The following is a 21,196-nucleotide window of genomic DNA, read 5'->3' on the forward strand; positions in this document are numbered from 1 at the left end:
CTCGCTGGGCCCCCGGCGCCCGTGGCTGCCCGCCGGTCCCGGCCCGCCGCGCCGAGGAGCTCCGTCCCGTCGCCGCCTCCGGGAGGGCAGCCCCGGGAGCTGCCTCCGCGCTGCCCGGCAGCATGCTTTCCCTCGGTCCCCGGCGCGCTCGCCGCAGGTGTGCGTGCCGCCTCGGGAGCTCTGTGCTCTGCTCAGCCCCTGTCCCGCCTGGCCAGGCGCAAGGGCTGGCTCTGGGGAAAGGGAGAAGTACCGACGGAGGGAGGCGGTGGCCTGGCTTCCAGCCTCCTGAAGCAGCCGTGGCTCTGGGATGAGGGAGAACCTTGCAGTGTCCCGGGGGGCTGTCGCTGCTCTCCTTTGTCTGCATTTGCTGTTGTCTTGTGTAAAATCCTACTTCGGTGAAATGGAAACAAATAATGATCCTGTCTGCTGTACTTCTTTACTTTGTGTCTTCTTCCACCTTGCTGTGGTCTCTCTGGTTGTGCTGCTGCTTCTAGGTTGTAAGCTCTCTGGGCAGGGACAGCGTTCTACTGTGTCTGTGAAGTACTGTATGCATTGCCATGGTGTATAAAAACATTACCGTAATCACCATAAAATGCTTACTCTGGGTCCCTTTCACTGTCTTAAGTCCCAATACTAGTTACATAAAAGTAGAGTTGCTTCTGTCAGGATTCCTGTTAGTTTGCTTTTTTCCTTTTCCCAGCCATTAAGGGTACTTGAATTTAATACTCATCAACACTGATCGAGTGATAAAAGCTTCTTGTCTACTTCCACCATCCTAGTCGATCCCTACATGGGAGAAGGCAAAAAGAGCGAACCCTGTTTGACAGCCGATCTGAGTGATCAGTGGTGAAAAACGCTGGCAAGTCGCTGCAGCTGGCGTGTGATATCCAGTCTAGGAAGATCTTGATACCTAGCACTATCTGTAACTTCTTGAAGTACATCCTTGGCTCACTTTGGGAGGTCTGGTCCTGTCAGTACATACCAGTTCATTATAATGTGTTCTCGGTGTAATGTGCAGGACACATCAGCACCTGCACGTGCAAATACGGTTTTAGTGTAAGGAGGAGGGGCTAAACACATCCTTCAAAAGTTACTGCACCTGCAGCACTGCTTGGTGAGGCTCCTGCCTTGCAGCACTGGGCTCCGGGTGTGCTTCCTTGCACTGACAGCCCCGAGGCGAGTCTGAGCTGCTGCTGTTGGCTGGGCTAACTGTGCTGCTCTTCTGGCAGCTAGCTGAAGTGAAGTGACTGTAGAGGGCACGGTGGGGTTGGAGTTCAGGAGGAAGTGTGAGTAAACAAATATTGCGCAACGCTCACCTGCTGAGGCGATTAAACGTCCCTCCGTGGTTGCATTGGTACGCTTTTGCCTGTGGGCTTGGTTATTGTTATCTGCCAAGTTCTGAGCAGCGACCAAAGCTCCAGGTTTCTGCAGTGTCCCACAGCTTTCCTTGCTTGCCCTGACTGGAAGGATGGAAACATCTTCCAAGGTGCTGAAAGGGTCAAGTTCCTCAGTGCTGGCCTGCATCACAGATTCTGCAACCAGTACTATAGACAGCTTGCTTAGCTAGTGCCTGCTAACGTTTGATAGTTGTTGGCTCCTACCATTCTGCTCTTCTGAAATAGCCAGCAGAGTTTTTACGGACAGGAATGGGAGCAAAGGTGAATAAATCCAAATAACTTAGTCTGCAAACCAAACCAGAGTTTGTACTTAAGAGATGCTATACAAGGGAGCCTGCTGCTGGGACTACTGTGGTGTTCAGTTAAAGAACATGCTTCTGTATCCAAGATTGTGCTACTGCGGCCCTAACTTAGATGTTGTGTAGGGTGTCTCCGAAGGCCTGAATAAAGTTAAGTAACTGAAGTAGATGGTAATTATTTAAAATGCCTTGTTTCCCCCTAGTTCATTGCCACTGTATTTAGGGCTGCCAGAGAAGAGCAATCTGCAGTGCTGTTTCAGAAACTTCCCTGGGGGGAGAGAATGGTGACTAAGAAAGGAAAAGCCTGGCTATTTTTCTCTCCAGCTGGCAACATTAAATTATGATTAAGGGGAGCTTTATTGTTTCAACGGACCTTCTTTTGCATAACTGTTGTCATGCAGATGAAAAAGTACCAAAAGCTAAAACAGCCTGGCTGAGGCTTGACAGCTAGTCTGGGCCTGGGACATACTGAGGAAAGTAGTTCGGGAGTTCCCCACTCCTAGCCTGTGGTTCTCTGAACCACAGAAGTTGTTACTAGTGAAGCACTAGGCCTATTTTATATAGCAGATTTTTTTTAATAAGAGCCTTTTGTTTAAATTATGTGCAGTTAATTTGTGTGTAAATGTTGATTTAAACTGTCTCTGAGGATAACAGATCAGATATGGCTAGTAGTATTAGCGTGGCAGAAGGTAGTACGTGTTCACAGAGGAGTGTGTTTTATTTTTTATGCTCTCAGTCCTGATGTATGGGACCAGACGCTGCACTCTTAGGAGAGATCTAGCTGAAAAGTGAGTATTTTGAATGCTGGCCTTAAGAACTCCCTGGTTGACACCATTTAAAGCTCAGCATTCCTCCTCACCAGTTGTATCTAGGATAACAGGTGCTTTTCAGGGCTTAGGTGCTGTTTCGTGTGTACTGGTTCAAACCCTGTTTTATTGTCAGAACAAACTTGTAGTGCCACAGCTGAGTGGGCCAAGCGGATCTGGGATCTTCCCTGCTGTAACATGGATTTTATGTCTACTTTTTTCTAGTGTGGTTGCTGAGAAATGGCCAATGAGAATCACGGAAGCCCTGCGGAGGAAGCGTCTCTCATGAGTCACTCACCTGGCACCTCCAACCAGAACCAGCCCAGCTCCCCCAAACCTATGCGACTGGTACAGGACCTGCCAGGTACTGACTCTGCTTTTGGGAAGGCCCAGCATGGAGTTCTGCAGGGCCCTGGTAGCAGGAGAGAGAAGGTGAAGCGAGGCCACTGAGGGAGGCTAGGAATGATGCATGTTTCAGAGTGTGCTGTGGCAGTGATGGGGACCTGAAGGGCAGGGCTGTTGGTCAGGACTGCTCCTCTCCTGACTCTCGCTGTCTTCTCAGATGAGCTGGTGCAGGCTGGCTGGGAGAAGTGCTGGAGCAAGCGGGAGAATCGCCCTTACTACTTCAATCGCTTCACTAACCAGTCTCTGTGGGAAATGCCTGTTCTAGGACAGCACGATGTCATTGTAAGTAAGCCCTCATCTCTGAGGGGAGTGTGCCAATACTGGGATATTCTGCAGGGGCAGATGCCATGTGGACTTCAGATTGCACATGTGGGAGGGTCTTCTCTGCCTTCAGAACTGTTCGCTAAGTCCGTCGTCTGACTTGGTTCTGATGAAATGTTCCTCTTTCAGGTGCACGCTCAGGTAGTGTTGTTCCGGGTGTAGTGCACTGCTCATAGAACACTCAACCTGGGGGAGTTGTGTTGCATTTTTCACATTTAAGTCTTAAAAAAAAGCATACAGACACAGGTCTGGAACAGAATTTTTTAGCTTTCTGTAGGTGTGAGTATTGGTGTCCTTACTTCCACCCATGTGGGAACCTGGGACAGTGAAATGGGAAGTTAAGAGGGCTTATTGCCTTTGTCTGGAACTTGGCGGTAGCAGCTGATGAACTAATGTGCTGTTGTTTGGATGCTTGTAGTCAGACCCTCTGGGATTGAATGCGGCTCCAATGCCACTGGAAGGCGGGATGATAGATACCTCTGTGGAGAGCAAGCAAAGAAAGAGGAGATTCTCTGAGGAGGTTCCCCCAAGTGGCAACAGTGTGAAAAAGCCCAAGGTGGGTCTAGTGCTGTGAAACAAATACGCTTATGGATATTGTTCAAACTGAAACCTAGGGGGTCTGGAGCTTGGACCTATGTTTTTTTGAACTGCGCAAGGTCAGGCCACCCTAGTATAACTCAAACTGTGACAGCTGACGCTCGGAAAGTACGAAAGTGGAAGCAGACTCAGGTCCTGCCAAGTTGTCATTTCTCTCTTAGAGCCTGAGGTGTGGTATGGGAGTTGGGAGATAACAGATTATGACTGAGAAACATGTTAGCTTGCATGTCCACGTTCACTTATGCCAACAGCAGGCAAAATGTGCTCTAGCAATTCATGGGGGTATCCTGAGTGGGGTACTGGTGCAGGATTGTTAGGTATATTGGGCTGCTTCCCCTTTACCTGTCTCTGTGGGGCAGTAATTCATCTTTTACATGCCCAGGCGGACGTCCCAGGGAACCCAACTGCTCAGCCAGTGCCCAGCTCTCCCAGTATTCCAGGAACCTCTGTTTTGAAGGCATGGTGTGTTTCACCTGAAGATAAACAGCAGGCAGCTCTTTTACGACCAACTGAGTGAGTTGTCTCCATTTGTCTTCTTTTCTTGGTGGTAGGTTAGAGACACCTGGTTTTCTAGATATCTTTGAAGAAGAGCCTGAGGGACATGACACCCCCTTATAGCTTTGCAAGGAGTCTTGATAGTTCAATTTTCCTGGCTGGTGAAACAGCCCAAGGAAGCATCTTTAGAAGTAATATTTGATAATAAGCCAATGATCTGGCCCTCCTGACAACATTTGCTTCTGCCATAGAGTATATTGGGACCTGGATATTCAGACAAATGCAGTGATTAAGCAGAGAGCACCATCTGAAGTGCTTTCTCCACACCCCGAGGTGGAGCTGCTTCGGTCCCAGCTCATTCTCAAGCTGCGGCAACATTATCGTGAGCTCTGCCAGCAACGAGAAGGTAAATTTCTGTTGGGCTCCCCTTATTTGTCTTATCAATCCTGCAGTACTGTGGTGTTCTTCCTTCTGGTTTATGTCTGTCTTGTCCTTGTGATCTCTTTTTGTGATGATTATGCTCTCTGCGACATTGTTGGTTGTGAACTTGTTTGACAGAACTCTAATGTGATGATCCTCAGCGGAGCTTCTGGGCATCTCTTTATTGTATTGATTAGATCCTTTTTCTGTGCTTCTCCAGGGATTGACCCCCCAAGGGAGTCCTTTAATCGCTGGATGTTGGAGAGGAAGGTGGTTGATAAAGGGACAGATCCTCTTTTACCGAGTGACTGCGAGCCAGTAGTGTCTCCTTCCATGTTCAGAGAGATCATGAATGACATTCCCATCAGGTACTGTTCAAAGACAGGGCACCTTGCTGGGATGTTTTTGTATTGGTTTGGTCCAGTGATTTAGCAGCCACGGTTCTGAGCTTTTGTGTTTTACTTTTGCTGGTGAAGTGGTAGGGTGCTGGTGATGTAAAGCTTGGGAACTGGACCTGGCCTCCATGCCTTCATGGCAGCTGTGGAACTGATGCATGTAATTTAAACTTTCCTCAGGTTATCCAGAATCAAGTTCCGGGAGGAAGCCAAGAGACTGCTCTTCAAGTATGCCGAGGCTGCGAAACGACTGATTGAATCCAGGTGGGAGTTCCTCTTACAGTGCTGTCATGTTCAGAAAAGAGAAATGGGTGATAGGGACTTTCAGAAGGGGCTGCTGCATCCCACCTTATTCAGCATTGGTCATCATCTTACTGAGGAAAAGCAAGGTTAGGAACGTAGAGAAGAAAAACAATAGTGCTGGAGGCATCCTTTGATAGTATTGTTAGAATGAAATCTAATGTTGGGAAGCAGAGACAAGTGAGAATCTGTGAAATACTGGACATGGAATGCCTTCTGTCATTTATCCCTGAGAAAATAAACAGGAGTGCTTGGGCACACACTGCTAGTAAAGAGCAGCAAGCTTACAGTGGTATTTTATTATACCATGTATGATTTTTCTGACAAGTTCTGCCACAGGACAGAATTGAGGAAGATAGCCTTGTGGGGAAAACGAAAAGCTTGTTAACGGGGTATTTTTCTCAGTCACAAGCTCCTAGCAGTGGCTGCATTTGAAAATGAGAGGCAAGATCAAAGTGGACCATTTCCATGGTAGATAAATGCTTTATCTGCCTCTCCTGTTGCAGAGATGACAGCAGACAGCTATGCTGTGTTTTGGAGAGAGCATGGCAGTCCCTAGTCATAGAAATGTCTGGAAGCACTTTCCAGAGGAGGCCTGGGGCGGGGTGACAGAGTGGGGCCTGGAGCAGAGTGACAGGATGGGGCCTTGAGGAAGTGTCAGCAGCTGTGTTCCCCCACTGACAAAACCGTTGCGGTGGGGTGGAATATATATTGCCGTGCAGCCATGGGTTCAATTTTGCTTCTCCACTTTGTGCAGGAGTGCTTCACCAGACAGCAGGAAGGTTGTGAAGTGGAACGTGGAGGACACCTTCAGCTGGCTGCGACGGGACCATTCTGCCTCTAAGGAGGACTACATGGTCAGTATCCCTCTGCTTGTGCAGCTGTGCGCAGGGAGCCAGGGAAAGGATGGGGGGCGTGTTGGGGCCAGATAAAGGTCCTTCTGGAGAAGGCTGCAATTGCTTTCCTTTGCTTTGTGAAATGGGAGTGACAGCAGCATGGAGACTGTGCATGCCTCTGGGGAAGTCCGATGGTGGATTGTATAAGGGACTCTGGTTCTCTGGTTCTGCAGGACCGCCTGGAGCACTTACGCAAACAATGTGGGCCCCATGTGTCTGCTGCAGCAAAGGACTCTGTTGAAGGCATCTGCAGTAAGATTTACTACATATCCCTTGAATACGTCAAGCGGATCCGGGAGAAGCATCTTGCCATACTCAAAGAGAACAATATATCTGGTACGCAGTCAGCTCTGAAGAGCTGTAGGGCTACAGCACTGCAACTTAAAAGCAGTGCACTCTGGCCTGTCCCCATTCAAATAGCATCACCTGTTGAGAGGGCTGCTCTGAGTCCACGGGGTTGAAGCGAATCAGAAATAGCCAGTCTAGCATAGGTCTTAGCTGACAGAGTCACACAGTGCCTGTGCAGTGGCAAGGTGTCTTTCATCAGGTACTGTTACTGGCTGTAATATCAAATATTATAAATGTATGATTTGTCAGGATTAAGTAGCTTGTTAGGAGCTGACCACACTGAACAGGGTGTTAGTTCATTTCCCTGGACCATGTTTTTTTGCTCTGCTTCTTCACGAATTCCTGGAGACAGCTGACAATCCCCTTCCTAATGCCAAGCGCCTTCTCCCTCCCTATATTCTCCTTTGCCACATTTCTTGGGTTCTGAGCACCTTCTGCACTCCTCTGCCTACCGGCATGTCACTGTGCACGCTTCTTCCTTTCCCGGCAGAAGATTCATGTTCCTTGATCTTTGCTCTGTTCTTTCTTCCTAGTTTATGTCTGTACTTCTGCCTCTAGTCACCTTTTCCTTCTTCTGTAGTCCCTGCTTCTTTCATCACGGTTCTGTAGTCCTTTTCCTTTTTGGGTCCTAGCTCTCCTCAGACTCCCTTCTTTAGACCCCAGTGTCTGCCTTTTGCTGCTTGTTTTTGCTGCTTGTCTTCCCACCCTGTTGAATCTCCGACTCCTTCCGACTGATCTTTCCCATGAGCTCTCTTTTTTCTCGCTGAAGCCAAAGCTAAACTGCTGTCTGCAATGGGTAACCACAGGGTGGCAGGAAGATTCCTTTGCCTCCTGCGCTTGACAGCCTGGAAATATTTATTGTGCTTTGGATGAGCTTGGGGCAAACTGAAACAGTAACAGTAGGAACAAGGAAAGTGTTTTACTTGTCTAGATCATGCCTCATGATGATGGTTGTGTGCGGTCTACAGGTCTGCTGTGTTAGAGATGGGGAAATACTGTGAAATGGGTCCTCTCTGTGCTCTGGCAGTGGGTGATGGAATTAATTTAGGGAAGCAGCTCTGAACCTAGGTAGCTGTCCACGAGATCTATGAAGGACCACCGTGGTGTTTTTGAGGGGACCACTCTGCTCTTTAGCCCTGTTCCTGTCGCTGCATGTTTTGAGGTGGAAGGAAGATCTCTCCCATACGTCCTTGGATTCTAATGGGCTGTCTTTCTCTTTGTCCTCTGTAGCTGAGGTAGAAGCTCCTGAAGTCCAGGACAGGCTCGTATACTGTTACCCAGTGAGACTGGCCATCCCCTCCCCACCACTCCCCAGCGTGGAAATGCACATGGAAAACAACGTGGCATGTGTGCGGTACAAGGGGGAGATGGTGAAAGTGAGCCGCAACTACTTCAGCAAGCTGGTAAGGGCTGACTGCCAGTCCTGCATGACTGTCGTGGTTTAACCCCAGCTGGCAACTGAGCCCCACACAGCTGCTCGCTCACTCCCCTCACAGGGGGCTGGGGGAGAGAATTGAAAAAAAGTGAAACTCGTGGGTTGAGATAAGAACAGCTTAATAGAACAGAAAGGAAGAAACTAATAATGATAATAATAACAATAATAAAATGACAGTAATAATAAAAGAATTAGAATATACAAAACAATTGATGTACAATGCAGTTGCTCACCACTTGCCAACCAATGTCCATTTAGTTCCCGAGCAGCAATCTGCCCCTCCCCACACCAACTCCACCGGTTTATATACTGGGTGTGACATCACATGGTATGGAATACCCCTTTGGCCACTTTGGGTCAGCTGTCCTGGCTGTGTCCCCTCTCAACTTCTTGTGCCCCTCCAGCCTTCTTGCTGGCTGGGCAGGAGAAGCTGAAAAATCCTTGACTTAGTATAAACTCTACTTAGCAACAACTAAAAACAGCAATGTGTTACCGACATTATTCTCACACTAAATTAAAAATATAACACTATACCAGCTACTAGGAAGTAAATTAACTCTATCCCAGCCAAAACCACGACAGTGACTTATCACAAACGGCTCTTTAGTGGGAGATTTCATTTCTCCTTGTCCTCTGAGAGGAGGGACTGTGCAGAGGGATGGAGTGCTGACCTGGCAGAGGCTGTCAGACACTGCCCTAATTGTAGCAGAAATGAGGACAGCTACTTTCACCTTAGTCAGGGTCAGGCTTCTGCTGGGAATACTTACAAGGTGTTGTGTGTATGTTTCGGATATGTACTGTGCTGCAAGTATGGTCATACTCGCAGCAGGGCAGCCCTTGCTGAGAGATGCTTGCTGATGCGGTACATTCATTCATGCTAGTAAAGAGCTCGCACTTCATTCACATGGTAAAAGCAGATGTGCTGACAAGCCTCCATGCAGAGCCCCACCTGCTCCTGTTTGTTCATCAGTGTCCCTCTCCATGTCATGGTATGTTTGTGTACTGTCTTATCTTTGTTGATTCTGTTTGTGTTTAATGTCTGGGCTTTCTCTTCCAGTGGCTTCTCTATCGGTACAGTTGCATTGATGACTCTGGCTTTGAAAAGTTTCTGCCCAGGGTTTGGTGCCTTCTCCGCCGATATCAGGTACTGTCTTGTCACAGTGGTTGTACATCAGAAAGCCTTAGTAATAGTGGGGAAGTGAACTTACTGTCTCTGCTCTGGGGGAGGTCCACCACTCTGGGAGCCTGATGCAAAATAGGGTTTAAACTGGCTCCGATATCTGCTCCCAGTGTTTTGAGATAGGACTGTGGTCTGGGGAGCAACTGTGATCTTGGCAGGAGACCTCAGTGGGGGTAAAGATAAATTTTTATGAAAGAGTCCTTCAGTAGTTCTTGACTCTGAGGAGCAGCTGAAGGTTCATGGGGGATATATGTGAAAATTGACAGTTGGTTTGTGGGGCCCGAGTTGGATGAAATATCTAAAGAACATTCTTGGTACATGCAGGGGACCTACACGAATTTGAGAAAGGATGAGGGGGCCCTGCATACCTAGAGGAGTGGGTGCATGGTCATATGGCCCTGGGTCTGTGGTCAGTGAAGGGAGCAGCAGGAACAGTGAGTGCAGGCATGGCTCACCAGGGTTTGCTCTCCTCAGATGATGTTCGGTGTGGGTCTGTATGAAGGAACTGGCCTGCAAGGGGCACTTCCTGTGCACATCTTCGAAGCCCTCCACAAGCTCTTTGGAGTGAGTTTTGAATGCTTTGCCTCGCCCCTGAATTGCTATTTTAAACAGTACTGTTCGGCCTTCTTGGATACAGACGGGTATTTTGGATCCAGGGGGTGAGTCTTATGTTCCGGTGCCTTTGCCGTGTTTCTGTGTGGGTGCGTGCACGTGCGATGACTCAAGACAGGCTGACGTGTCTGTGCGTTCAGGGCGGTAGCCAGTTGTGTGATGTCTGCTCAGAAGGGTGTGTACTTCAGGCCTGCCTAAAGGCAATGAGTGGACACAGACTGGCTGTGAAACAGTCAGGAGTGTGTTGTTAGTCTAGTTAGAGGGCTCTGCTCCCTGGAGTAATGCAGTTTATAGGTCTGCCGGCGCTTGCCCTTGTTCTGAAGAATGGGAGACCTGGGTCGTCGAGGAGTCAGCTTGAATCAGCAGTCGCCTTCAGTGACTACAGGTGGAGTGTGTCCCCAGTGGCCAGTCCTGCTGTTAGAAGCGGCAGGCCCTGTACTGCTGGGGGTTTAGGCTTTCTGAGAGTGTGACTGCCTGTTCTGAGGAAAGGGATGCTTTTTATGGTGTGAAAATAAGAATTCTAGCCTCTCTGATAGAGCTCTTTGCCTTTTTCCTGCAGCCCGTGCCTGGATTTCTTCCCTATAAGTGGCTCTTTTGAGGCAAATCCTCCATTCTGTGAGGAGCTGATGGATGCCATGGTCTCTCACTTTGAGGTATGTTCACTGACCTGTGGAGTTGTTCTGACTGGAGCTGTGCAGTCAGTCCTCTTCTCGCCACTGCTCCTGTGCCCTCGCAGCAGGGCTGTAATGCAGAAGGCAAACGATGGTGATTGCTGCGGCACCGCTGTAGAAGCAGAAGTGTTTCCTTTCCGTAGGACTCATTAGACGTGTCGTTGCTCAGCCAGCACTGAGGTGGTTCATTTTCTTGTTGAACTAGAAACTGCTGGAGAACTCCAGTGAGCCTCTCTCCTTTATCGTCTTCATCCCTGAGTGGCGGGACCCTCCTACGCCAGCCCTGACCCGCATGGAGCAGAGCAAGTTCAAGCGACACCAGCTCATCCTGCCAGCCTTTGATCACGAATACCGCAGCGGGTCTCAGCATGTCTGCAAAAAGTAGGCCTTTTTCTCGGGTCCTTCTGGGAATGCGTTTCTGAAGCTGTATGGCAGACATATCTTATCCCAAGTTGAAATCAATGGGAAGTAGGGAGCAGGCAAGGAGAAACACAGCGCATAATCACCCTGGATTTTTAAGATAGGCATACAGAGTGTTGTGAATTTCACGTTCATTTAATGACTACCAGGTTATTTCACTAACAAAAAGCTTGCGAGTGGTGTATCCTGTGGGTACAAGTCCAGTCTGAACAGGTCATACATGTGGTGCTGTGGTGATCATCTGTGCTGCTCTGCCAGCCCTCTGATCTGGTGAGCCAGCTGAGCAGCGTTTCCTGGGCTGCTGAATGCCGCAGCAATTCGGTGTCACGTGAGGGGAAGCAGAAGCAAGGGGCAGGTAGGACCTTAGTCCTCAGCAGAGCAAGTGGCTGTTGGTCTGCTGTTTAAGCAGCAAGTTCAGGCAACAATGACTTTAAGCAACAAGTGCTTAAACACTTAAGTTCTCTGTACCTGGTTATGACTGATGCCATACTGTGATGAGTCTCCTTCTGCAGGGACAGCAGTGTCCTGCTGCAGATGCTGGTAGAGAGCTACGTGGCTATGCAGCATCTCTGCTGCTTCTCTGAAAGTTTGCGAGCCTCTGCCTTTACTCAGCAATGCCTGACACTGTACTCTGCCTGCTCTTTTCCTCAGAATAATGAGAGAAAAGGACAGAGATGAGTACTTGTCCTAAATATGACATGCAGGAAGAGGAGGGGTGGGTGCTGGGAAGTGGGTCTGGTGGCAGTTGTGTGACTTCTGGGCAGGTGGGCCAGGGGAGATGCTGAGTGCCTGTTGTCTTCCCTTGCAGAGAGGAGATGTACTACAAGGCCGTGCACAACACAGCCGTCCTCTTCCTGCAGAACAGTGCGGGTTTTGCCAAGTGGGAGCCCACGCCGGAGCGGCTGCAGGAGCTTGTTGCAGCCTACAAGCATTCAGGCCGGACCCTTAGCTCCTCGTCCTCCTCCTCGTCATCATCCTCTTCCTCCTCCTCCTCCACAGCAGACAAAGAGCGGGAGCTGGGCCGAGAGCAAAGCAGCAGCCGGGAGACTAATCCCAACTAAGACGCAGAGGTGCGAGGTGGCAGGGGAGGTGCCGGCGGCCCCGAGGAGGCTTGCCGGGGCAGTGGAGAGACTGCTGGCTGCGCAGCACCGGCCCGGGGGACTCTTGCGCAGCAGCTCCACGGCACCTGCTTTCCTCTGCGAACTGCACGCCGCCCCCGCTCAGGAGCGCCGGGGAGCCCCCGGCTGCCGGCAGGGAGAGGAGGTTCGGCTGCGGCCCTTGCCGGAGGGCAAGGGAACCCGGCGTGGCGCGGCAGGAGGAGCAGGCGGCCCCTTTGACGCCAGAGCGCCGAGGGAAGGGGCAGCCAGAGCTGGGACGCAGGCATGGGCAGAAGGATGGCGGGACAGATGGAGGGACGGATGACAAGCACGAGTGCTCGGCGCCTAAGCGCCGTGGCTGGAGGGGCCCCGGCAGCTGGCCGCCGCCTGGCGCTGGCAGGAGAAGGACGGGCAGAGCCCGGGGGCTCCTGCAGCTGGACTGGCACCAGCACAGCTCCGTGTCCATAGTGTAAATAGTTCTGTCCGTGGCGCCCGTGCTCCTTGCAGGGCTGCTCCCATCGCATCCGTGTTTCTTTCCCACATGTGTGAGTCCCGTGTTTGCCGACGCTGTGTATAGGGGAGGAGTGGAGAAGAGGAGTTTCTTTGGTGTGTAAAGACGTCTTTGCAGCTGTTTTGTAGTCGTTGTGGTTTTTACGCGGAGCCTCTGGGCTTTATTTAACCTCCTTGGGTTTTGTTTTGTAAGGATTAATTTAACACCGCTAACCATTTTATTACTTTTATCAAGAAGAGCAAAGTCTATTTTTGATTTCTGTTTCCTAGTTCTTAGGAACATTAAAAACCAGCATACAGCTCTGCCCTGTGTCAGTGCCTTTCCTTCTCTGTTGGCCAGGGGCCTGTGGTCACCCCCCGTCCTCGTCTCTCTCTGGCTGAAAGGTAGAAAAGTGTTGGCTGCTTTTTTTTTTTTCCGGAACTCTCTGGCGTCTGACCCGTTCTGTGCTGCAGTGCCCTCCTGGTGACTTTTTTTGCCTAATGACCAGTGCGAACCCCCTAAAGCAACCTGACCACTACCCTCTTAGGTCATTGTCTGCTGCTATGGTGAAGAGTTTGGCTTTCTCTTTCCTGTAACGACCCTTTGAGAAGTGCAGGCAGCTGTAATCGCCCTCAGCCTCTTCAGGGCAGAACAAGCCAGCTTCTCCTTGCCGGGTTTCTGCTCCGGGGTGCTCAGCACTTTGGTAGCCCTTTGCCCCCCATTCAGAGAGGCCCAGGCTGAGCCGTGCTGCAGGCACAGCCTCATCGGTGCGGAGCAGTGACCAATGCGGTGGTGAGAGAGCTTGGCTGGGCTTTCCTGCAGTCAGTCCCAAACGCTGGCCTGGGGTGGGGGGATGGCTGCTCTGAGGGGGGAGATTTCCTGGGGAGAGCAGCCTGGGGGTCGATGCACCATGCTCTCGAAGTGCAGACCTTCCCTGGCTGGACTGGTCTTGCTTCAGCTTCCAGCCATTGATCTCACCCTGTCCCTGGCTGTTGGATTAAAGAATCTTTTACTAACACCAGTCTCTCCTGGTCTAAGGAGGTGAAGGCAGCTCTGGGTGTTAAAAGCTGTGGTAGTTCTCTGACCTGGCTTTTCTGGGGTTCAGGAATTTCCCTGGCTTCACCTTTGCCTCTGTATGGGCTGCAGGCATCATGGAAGCCAGTGCTCCCCAGGTGGGTTTCCCTGGCCCAAAGGAAAATGGCTCAAGGGTGGGTTAGCATTGCCTGGAAGCCTGTAATGCTGCAGCCCCGTGGGGCTGCATTTCTTGGCACAGATCAAATGGGTCCTCAGGTTTGTTAGTTAAAAGCTGGGAGATGAGGAAGTGCCCTGAATCCTGGGTGCGTCATGCACGTGGTGCTCTGCAGCCAGCAGCAGGGGTACCACGGCAGTGCCGGTGCTGCTCTGCGGTGAGCAGGAACAGCCCAGCCCCACGTGCTGGCTGCTCCCATTATCCGCAGCTCTCCAGGGATGCTTTCAACAACAGACGAGGAGATCATTGACATCATTTAATGACACTTGGGACAGTTGGGAACTCCAGCAGTGAAAGCAGCAGTTTGTAAAGGCTTTTTTTCCTTTTATTCGCTATTTTGAGCCAAGGCAGGCTGCTCCTGAAGTGCAGGTGACCAGAGACACACCGATGCTGGGAAACGTCAGCAAACCTACTCCTTGGTCAGTCTGTCCTCACCAAGTCCTTTGTCTTGCTCCCTCAGGTGATGGCCAATTACCTTGTTAAGTATGTAGTTGCCATGGTCTCACAGTGGAGGTGTAAGCGACATCAGTGGCCTCGTGGCGTGGCTTCCTCTCTAGAACACCTCGTTTATCTGGACAAAGCAAGAGATGGTAGAAGGGGAGTGTCAGGTTGACTGCTGTGGGTTTCGTGGCTGCTGTCATCTCCGGCACTTCTCTTGAACAAGTGAAGGGGACGGCGCCTGAGCAGGAGCGTGCTGGGACCCTAGCCAGGAGCCGAGCCCCGGCAGCAGCTGTCCATGGGCTCTGGCTCTGGAGGAGAGCAGGGACAAAGCAACAGCTGGTGGAGGGGCCAGGGGTGCGTGGCTGGGGCAAGGAGCAGGTTCTGCTCACCGGACTGAGCTGCCCGCTCCTCGAGGCAGTGAGACCTGCTGGCACAGGGCACCCCCATCAGCCTGGTGCCAAGACAGGACGTGACACTTCCCACCGAGACACTCGGTGGTGGCCGGCCTGCAGCGCCCAGGACTGCTGCTGCCCAGCCGAGCCTGTGCCAAGGGGGAAGCCAAGGGCAGGTGACCGAGGACGGGTCGAGCTGTGAGAGAGGCTGCAGTGGTGGGGGCAGCTGGGGGACACAGCTGGGAGCAGTGGGGGGTACGAGCAGGACTGGGGGGGATGAGGTCAGCAGTCACACTGGGAGCTGGATGTTACCTGGTCCCCTGAAGTAAAAGCTCTTCCAGACTCTGCCAAACCTTGATGATTTGAACCAAAAGGCCCCTCGCTAACGCTGCTGCGGGCAGCTCTAGCCCAAGTGGCTGCTCTGGCGAAGGCTGGAGCTGCAGCCCAGCACTGCGCTCATCGGGGTGTGGACAATAATTACCTGGCAAGTTCACAGAGCTCAGTGAACAGAGTAGAGCCTCGCGTGGCGAAAAACTGTCATTTTCTCGCTAACTGGCATAGACGCCCTGCCCTGCGCCCCAAGGGGGCCGAGGGCAGCAAGGTGCGACCCCATCACTGACGAGGGGCTGGAAACCCCCCCCCGCACCTGAGCTCAGGCGTGTCACCGGGTTGGCTGTTGCTGCGTGGGGTCCCCACTGTCGCCCCTGCAAGCACTGCTGCTGGACGGTCACTGCTGCTTTCCTGCCTGGCAGCGCAGCAGGAGGGAGGTTTTCCCTGTCTGCACTGGGAAGGCAGCAGTGCTGCCAACCTGCCTTCAGCCCTGGGCAGCTGCGGGGGTCTCTGACAGCTGCTGCCCCTCAGGGCTGCTGGAAACACCCCTGCAAGGGCTGCAGCCGGGGGCGGGGGATTTGGCGCGGGCTGAGGAGGCGCAGCCTGCGGAGAGGGATGCTACAAAGGCTCGGCCGTGCCCAGCCAGGCTCTGGCAAGTGCTGCGGCCCCCATGTGCCCCCAGCCCCGGCTCCCCAGGGTGCAGGAGTGCGGCGAGGCGGCCGGGCGTGTGCTGGCGGTGCCGAGCGTTTCTCCGCGCCCCGGGATCCCCCGTGCTGCGGGTGATGTGCTGGGCTCTGGGCACCTCATGCCTGCAGCAGCTTCTCTTCCCTGGGGCCGAGCAGGAGCTGCCCGTTCCCAGGCCAGGGAAAGGCAGAGGGTCTCCCCGTGCTTTGGGGGGGGGCCCTCAGGACCCCGCTCTGCAGCCACCCTCTCCCCCTGCCTGCAGCCCCCAGCCAGGGAAGGAGCATCCCCAGGGCTGCCCGTGCGCGAAGGGGCAGGGAGCCGCGCCGACCCCCGGCACCCACCCGCTGCAGCCCGGCGGGGGGGGGGCCGGGGGACCCCGCTGCCCCAGCTCTCCCCCAGGACGGGCCTGACCCTGTCCTAGCGGGGCTCCGGGCCTGACCCTGTCCTAGCGGGGCCCCGGCCCCGGCCCCGGCCGAGCATCCGCCTCCCGCTCCGCGTTGCCAGGCCAACGCCGCGGAGGATGCCGGCAGCCCCTGCGCCAAGGCTGCTGCCTCCGCAGCGTGGCGGGCAGCGCGCCCCACGCCTCTCCATGGGGCGCACGGCACCGCCGGCACCCTGCCTGCCTCCGCGGACGGGGCCGCGGGGACGGGGACCGACCCACGGCCGCGTCCCACCCAGGAGCCCCGGCGTGGACCGCAGGTACCGGGGCGGGGGGGGCGGGGGGGGGGCGGGCTGGGAGCCTGCTGGTCCCGCTGCCCGGGGGCGGGGAGGGGGGGGGGGGGGATTGCAGGGCAGGGGGTCCCTGAAGCCGGCAGAGCCCCGGTGTCCGGAGCCAGCCCTGCCCCGAGGCCCCGGGGAACCTCCACGCACGGGGGAGGGACAAGCTGCGCCCGGGACGTGGGGCCCCCAGCCTGCAGCCGGTCCCGTTGGGAAAGCCGTCTCCCTCCCGGCCAGACACGGACGCCGGGATGGGGGCGAGCCCCAGCGCTGGCGGGCACCAGCCCGTGGGTACGACCGGGCCCGCCCGGGGAGGGGGCTGCTGCCGGCGCCCCGCTCTGCCACGGAGCCCCAGCGGGGCTGAGCCGGCCCCGGCCCGTGGGGTGCAGCAAGGCCCGGGAACCTGCCCCCCGAGCCCTCGCTCACGGCGGCTTCCCGGTGTCCCCCCCCCAGCCCGGAGAGCCCCCAGCCAGCCCTCCGGGAGCATGGCCCAGCAGGACGGAGAGCGGGGGCCCCGGCCGATGGCACCGGCGGCCCCCGAGCTGGAGTGCAAGATCTGCTACAGCCGCTACGACGCCCGCGCCCGCAGACCCAAGCTGCTCCGCTGCGGCCACCGCCTCTGTGCCAAGTGCCTGCGCAAGATGGTGGCGCTGGGGGATGCGTCCCCCCGCCAGCTCCGCTGCCCCTTCTGCCGCCGGCACAGCCCGGTGCCCGGTGGGGACGTGCAGCAGCTGCAGGACGACGGCGAGGCGCTGGCGCTGCTGACGGGCCGTGAGCGGGCCAAGAAGCGGGGTCCCCCCCGGTCCCCCGAGGTCCTCCTCTGCCCCAGCGTGCTGGAGCCCGCGCCCGGCCCCGACTGCCTGGTCGTCACCATCCTGGAGGTGCCGGAGGACGTGGCCCCGCCGGAGGGCCTGGGCGGGCTGGAGGTGGTGCGGCTGTACCGTCCCACCAGCCTGGGCGCGCTGGCCTGCCACGGCCCCGGGCAGAAGTGCCGCTCTTGGGGGTGGCGAGCCGTCCCCCGCTTCATCCTGGGCGTCCTCTGCCTCCTCTACTTCAGCTCCCTGCCCTTCGGCATCTACCTCCTGCTCATTGAGCACCACAGCCTGGGCATCGTCCTGGTCAGCCTCGTGCCCTCCACCCTCCTCCTCTGCATCATCTACAGCCTCTGCCAGTGTCTGTGCCGGGAGGTCTTCGGGTTCCCCCACTCCTGACCCTGCATGGCTGAGCCCTGTGCCCGCCAGGAAGGCTTTGGGCACCTTGGAGCGTTGTCCCTTGGGTATGGGTGTTCCCCAACCCACAGCTGACCCACGGCGTGGAGGTCTGCCTGGACCACGGGGAGATGCTCAGCGCATGTTGCCTTCCCTTGCAGAACGGTGCGGGCTTTGCCAAGTGGGAGCCCACGCCGGAGCGGCTGCAGGAGCTCGTTGCAGCCTACAAGCATTCAGGCCGGACCCTTAGCTCCTCGTCCTCCTCCTCCAGAGCAGAGAAAGAGCAGGAGCCGGGCAGAGAGCAAAACAGCAACTGGGAGACTAATCCCAACTAAGGAAGCACGAGTGCTCGGCGCCTAAGCGCCGTGGCTGGAGGGGCCCCGGCAGCTGGCCGCAGCCCGGCGCTGGCAGGAGAAGGACGGGCAGAGCCCGGGGGCTCCTGCAGCTGGACTGGCACCAGCACAGCTCCGTGTCCGTAGCGTAAATAGTTCTGTCCGTGGCGCCCGTGCTCCTTGCAGGGCTGCTCCCATCGCATCCGTGTTTCTTTCCCACATGTGTGAGTCCCGTGTTTGCTGACACTGTGTATAGGGGAGGAGTGGAGAAGAGGAGTTTCTTTGGTGTGTAAAGATGTCTTTGCAGCTGTTTTGTAGTCATTGTGGTTCTTATGCAGAGCTTCTGGGCTTTATTTAACCTCCTTGGGTTTTGTTTTGTAAGGATTAATTTAACACCGCTAACCGTTTTATTACTTTTATCAAGAAGAGCAAAGTCTATTTTTGATTTCTGTTTCCTAGTTCTTCGGAACATTAAAAGCCGGCATACAGCTCTGCCCCGTGTCCCTGCATTCCCGGGACTCCTGGTCCGCTCTCCCCTCCCCAGCCAGCTCCCCTGGCCCCGCTTGTCACCCTGGGGCTGTGCAGAGCCACTTGCAGGAGCCCGACCCCGGGGGACGGGGGGAGCCCGGCAGGTCTGAGCCCAGACCCGGCAGCCGATGTCCTGTTCAGCGAGCGGATGGGCGCTGCCGCTCCTTCCCACGGCCCTCGTGTGTGATGTCCTCCTGCGGGTCCCCGTCAACGCGTGTCTGTGTCCCTCCCCGTGCCACCCCATGGCACAGCGCTGTGACGGCCATCCCAGCCCTGCACCCCACATGTGAGCCCACCCCACACAGGACCGTGGATGTCCAGGGAGGGGAAAGGGGAGGAGGTGTCAAGAAGGAACCGAACCACCTGGAAATGCTGCAGCTTTTCCTCTGCCGAACAGGGGGATACCCCTTGGGGACCACAGCCGGTGGTGAGGCCGATGAACGCCCCGCAGCCTGGCTGGGTGTGCAGGAGGGTCCCGCTTCGGACTGCACGGGCATGTTGTCGTCGGGCAGATGGGGCTGGGCAAGGGGCAGCCCGAGGGGCTTGGGGCAGGCTCTGCCCTGCTCCCTGGGGGTGGTGGAGCTGCCCGCAGCAACACTGGCAGTGCAGATGCCCGCATCCCTGCCAGCATCCCCGCTGGCACCGCTGCATCCCCGCTGGCATCCCTCCTGGCATCCCCCCCGCAGACAGGCAACACCAGGAGGCCCAAGACAGTCACATTTATTAGTGCTCCATGTCCCTCCCTGCCCACACCTCCTGCTCTCCTCATCCGGGCAGCTGCCGGATCCTGTGGCCGTCTGTCCTGCCCTGCCCAGCCATGGGGCTGTCCCCTCCCCACAGCCACAGCCCCCACCTGACCCCTGGGGTCAGAGCATGACAGCCCCAGCCCTACCCCTGCTCCAGCACCGCCGGCACCCCTGGGGGGCACCCACTCTCACCAGGGGCAGATGCCAGCATCGCTGCCACGCTCCAGATCTTGGGTTTTTGGGGCTGCTTGCCCTGCCCAGGGCCTGAACCCCGCTCGGGGCTGCCCCCGCACCCGTCCCGCATGGGGCTGGGGCCAGGGGGGGCACTTGGCGGGGTGCCCTCGCCCTCGCTGTCCTCGCCGTCCGAGGCACCGCGCAGCGCCCAGCCAGCCTTATTCTCCTTCTTGAGGCGCCGGCGGGCATTGGCAAACCACGTGGAGACTTGGGTGAGGCTCATCCGGCTGACCACGGCCAGCATCACCTTCTCCCCCTTGCTGGGGTAGGGGTTCCTGGGGTGCCGTGCCAGCCAGGCCTTCAGTGCTCCGGTGCTCTCCCGCGCCGCTGCCTTCACCCGCCCCGGCTCCGCGGGCAGCCCCAGCGGCACCTCGTAGGCTGGCGAGACCTGGAGGGGGCAGAGGGGTGTCAGGGCAGGATGGGGTGGGGGCCACCTGCAGCCAGAGGAGAGGGGCTGGGGGATATGGGGTTTCAGCCCTTCGTGCATGGCATGGGAGGGGGCAGAGCTGGGTCCTGCCCATCCTTGCCCTCTCCCGTGCCCGGCACTGCGCACTCCAAACGGCCGAGGTGCAGGAGGGTCCAGGGGGGATGTTGGGGAGTGCAGGGGGCCCAGGACAGCAGCTCCCCAGCCCCGACCAGAACCACCCCACACAGCCCCAGCCCGATCCCAGGAGGGGGGGGTCCCACGTCCCAGCCCCCAAGAGCTGCCGTGCGGCACTTACCGAGGGCGCCAGGAAGCTTAGGGGGGGCGGCAGCAGGCTGTAGCTGGCCAGCACGGGGCAGGGGCATGGGCAGGGGCAGGGCAGTAGGGCTTGGGGGGGTCCCCGCAGGGCCCCCCACGCCACCCCGCAGCCCCCCAGCTCTCGGCCTGGACTCCCCTCGCCCTGAGGAGCTGCCATGCTGCAGGGAGAGGAGCCGGGGAGCTGCTCCCGGGTGTTTTATAGCTGCCGGGGTCCGCGGTGACTGACAGCTGATTAGGGGGTATTAGCACCCACGAGAGTGGCAGCAGGGATCTGGGGCAGCTGATACCTCCCCCTCCCCAGCTAGTGTCGGGCAGGGACTGGCAGGGACCATCCTCCCCGCCTGCCCACCACCAGCCAGGATGTGGCCAGGACCGCACGCCAGCCCCCCAACCCTACGTGGCCCCAGCACAGCCCACAGGGATGGGGTGCAGTGGCACCGGGGGCTGGTGCACGGGGGCCCACGTGAGCCCCATGGCCACGGGGACGCAGCGCACATGGGGACACGCATGGGACACAGCACAGCCGGGGCTTTATTGCAGTGCCAAGAGCCGTCGGTCCCCGTCCTTGGCCCCAGCCCTGACCTGGCCCCAGGGCAGGGGTCGGCAGAGCCCCCCATGCCACAGCAGGCCGGGTCATAGGGCAGAGGCCAGCAGGAAAACCTTTGCACGGCCCAGTAGGGCTTGAGCCGTGCGAGGTGCTGCCCCGGAGTCTGCTCCTCCTCCGGCTTGGCCAGGTCCTCGCCCAAGCCCCAGTGCCACCATGTCTGCAGCTGGATTCCCCGCTCCAGAGGGATGAAGAGGAAGGATCCCCGAAGCCCCAGGGACCCTTTGCCTGGGTGGGCATTCAGCCCTGCAGGCACCGGGGCGTTCCTGCCTGCTGACAGAGCGGGGCAGGCAGGGCAGCGGTGGGCAGCTGCACAAGGGGACCCGAGAGCCCACGACCCCCTGAGCCGCCCGGCTCCTGCCGCTCTGCCTCCCGCTCAGACTGGGATTATCCCACAGGTTGTAT

The 21,196-nt window shown here is 56.4% G+C and overlaps 2 protein-coding genes across 2 annotated transcripts; both read left to right on the plus strand.

The window, feature by feature from the left end:
* Window positions 1–6: 6 nt before the first annotated feature.
* On the plus strand, window positions 7–12,909 carry PCIF1 (phosphorylated CTD interacting factor 1). The gene is made up of 16 exons (XM_075022344.1): window positions 7–157; window positions 2,728–2,866; window positions 3,065–3,189; window positions 3,647–3,784; window positions 4,208–4,338; window positions 4,572–4,726; window positions 4,961–5,108; window positions 5,316–5,399; window positions 6,193–6,292; window positions 6,505–6,667; window positions 7,910–8,082; window positions 9,172–9,258; window positions 9,769–9,953; window positions 10,466–10,559; window positions 10,783–10,958; window positions 11,806–12,909. The coding sequence occupies exons 2-16, from the start codon at window positions 2,743–2,745 to the stop codon at window positions 12,056–12,058; spliced, it is 2,136 nt and encodes a 711-aa protein (XP_074878445.1). The 5' UTR covers window positions 7–157; window positions 2,728–2,742; the 3' UTR covers window positions 12,059–12,909.
* A 3,973-nt stretch (window positions 12,910–16,882) lies between these two features.
* Window positions 16,883–17,608, plus strand: LOC142028794 (E3 ubiquitin-protein ligase RNF182-like). The gene has a single exon (XM_075022641.1). It carries the CDS (start codon window positions 16,883–16,885, stop codon window positions 17,606–17,608), a length of 726 nt encoding a protein of 241 aa, XP_074878742.1.
* The last annotated feature ends 3,588 nt before the right edge of the window (window positions 17,609–21,196 follow it).

This window comes from Buteo buteo, chromosome 2, assembly GCF_964188355.1.
Source record: "Buteo buteo chromosome 2, bButBut1.hap1.1, whole genome shotgun sequence".
NCBI lineage: Eukaryota > Metazoa > Chordata > Aves > Accipitriformes > Accipitridae > Buteo > Buteo buteo.

Bases quoted from the DNA above. Each gene is read 5' to 3' on its own strand.
- PCIF1 (XM_075022344.1), top strand. From the start codon at position 2,743: ATGGCCAATGAGAATCACGGAAGCCCTGCGGAGGAAGCGTCTCTCATG. The intron at 3,785-4,207 runs GTGGGTCTAGTG...TTACATGCCCAG, and splicing joins ACAGTGTGAAAAAGCCCAAG to GCGGACGTCCCAGGGAACCC. The intron at 4,727-4,960 runs GTAAATTTCTGT...GTGCTTCTCCAG, and splicing joins GCTCTGCCAGCAACGAGAAG to GGATTGACCCCCCAAGGGAG.
- LOC142028794 (XM_075022641.1), top strand. From the start codon at position 16,883: ATGGCCCAGCAGGACGGAGAGCGGGGGCCCCGGCCGATGGCACCGGCG.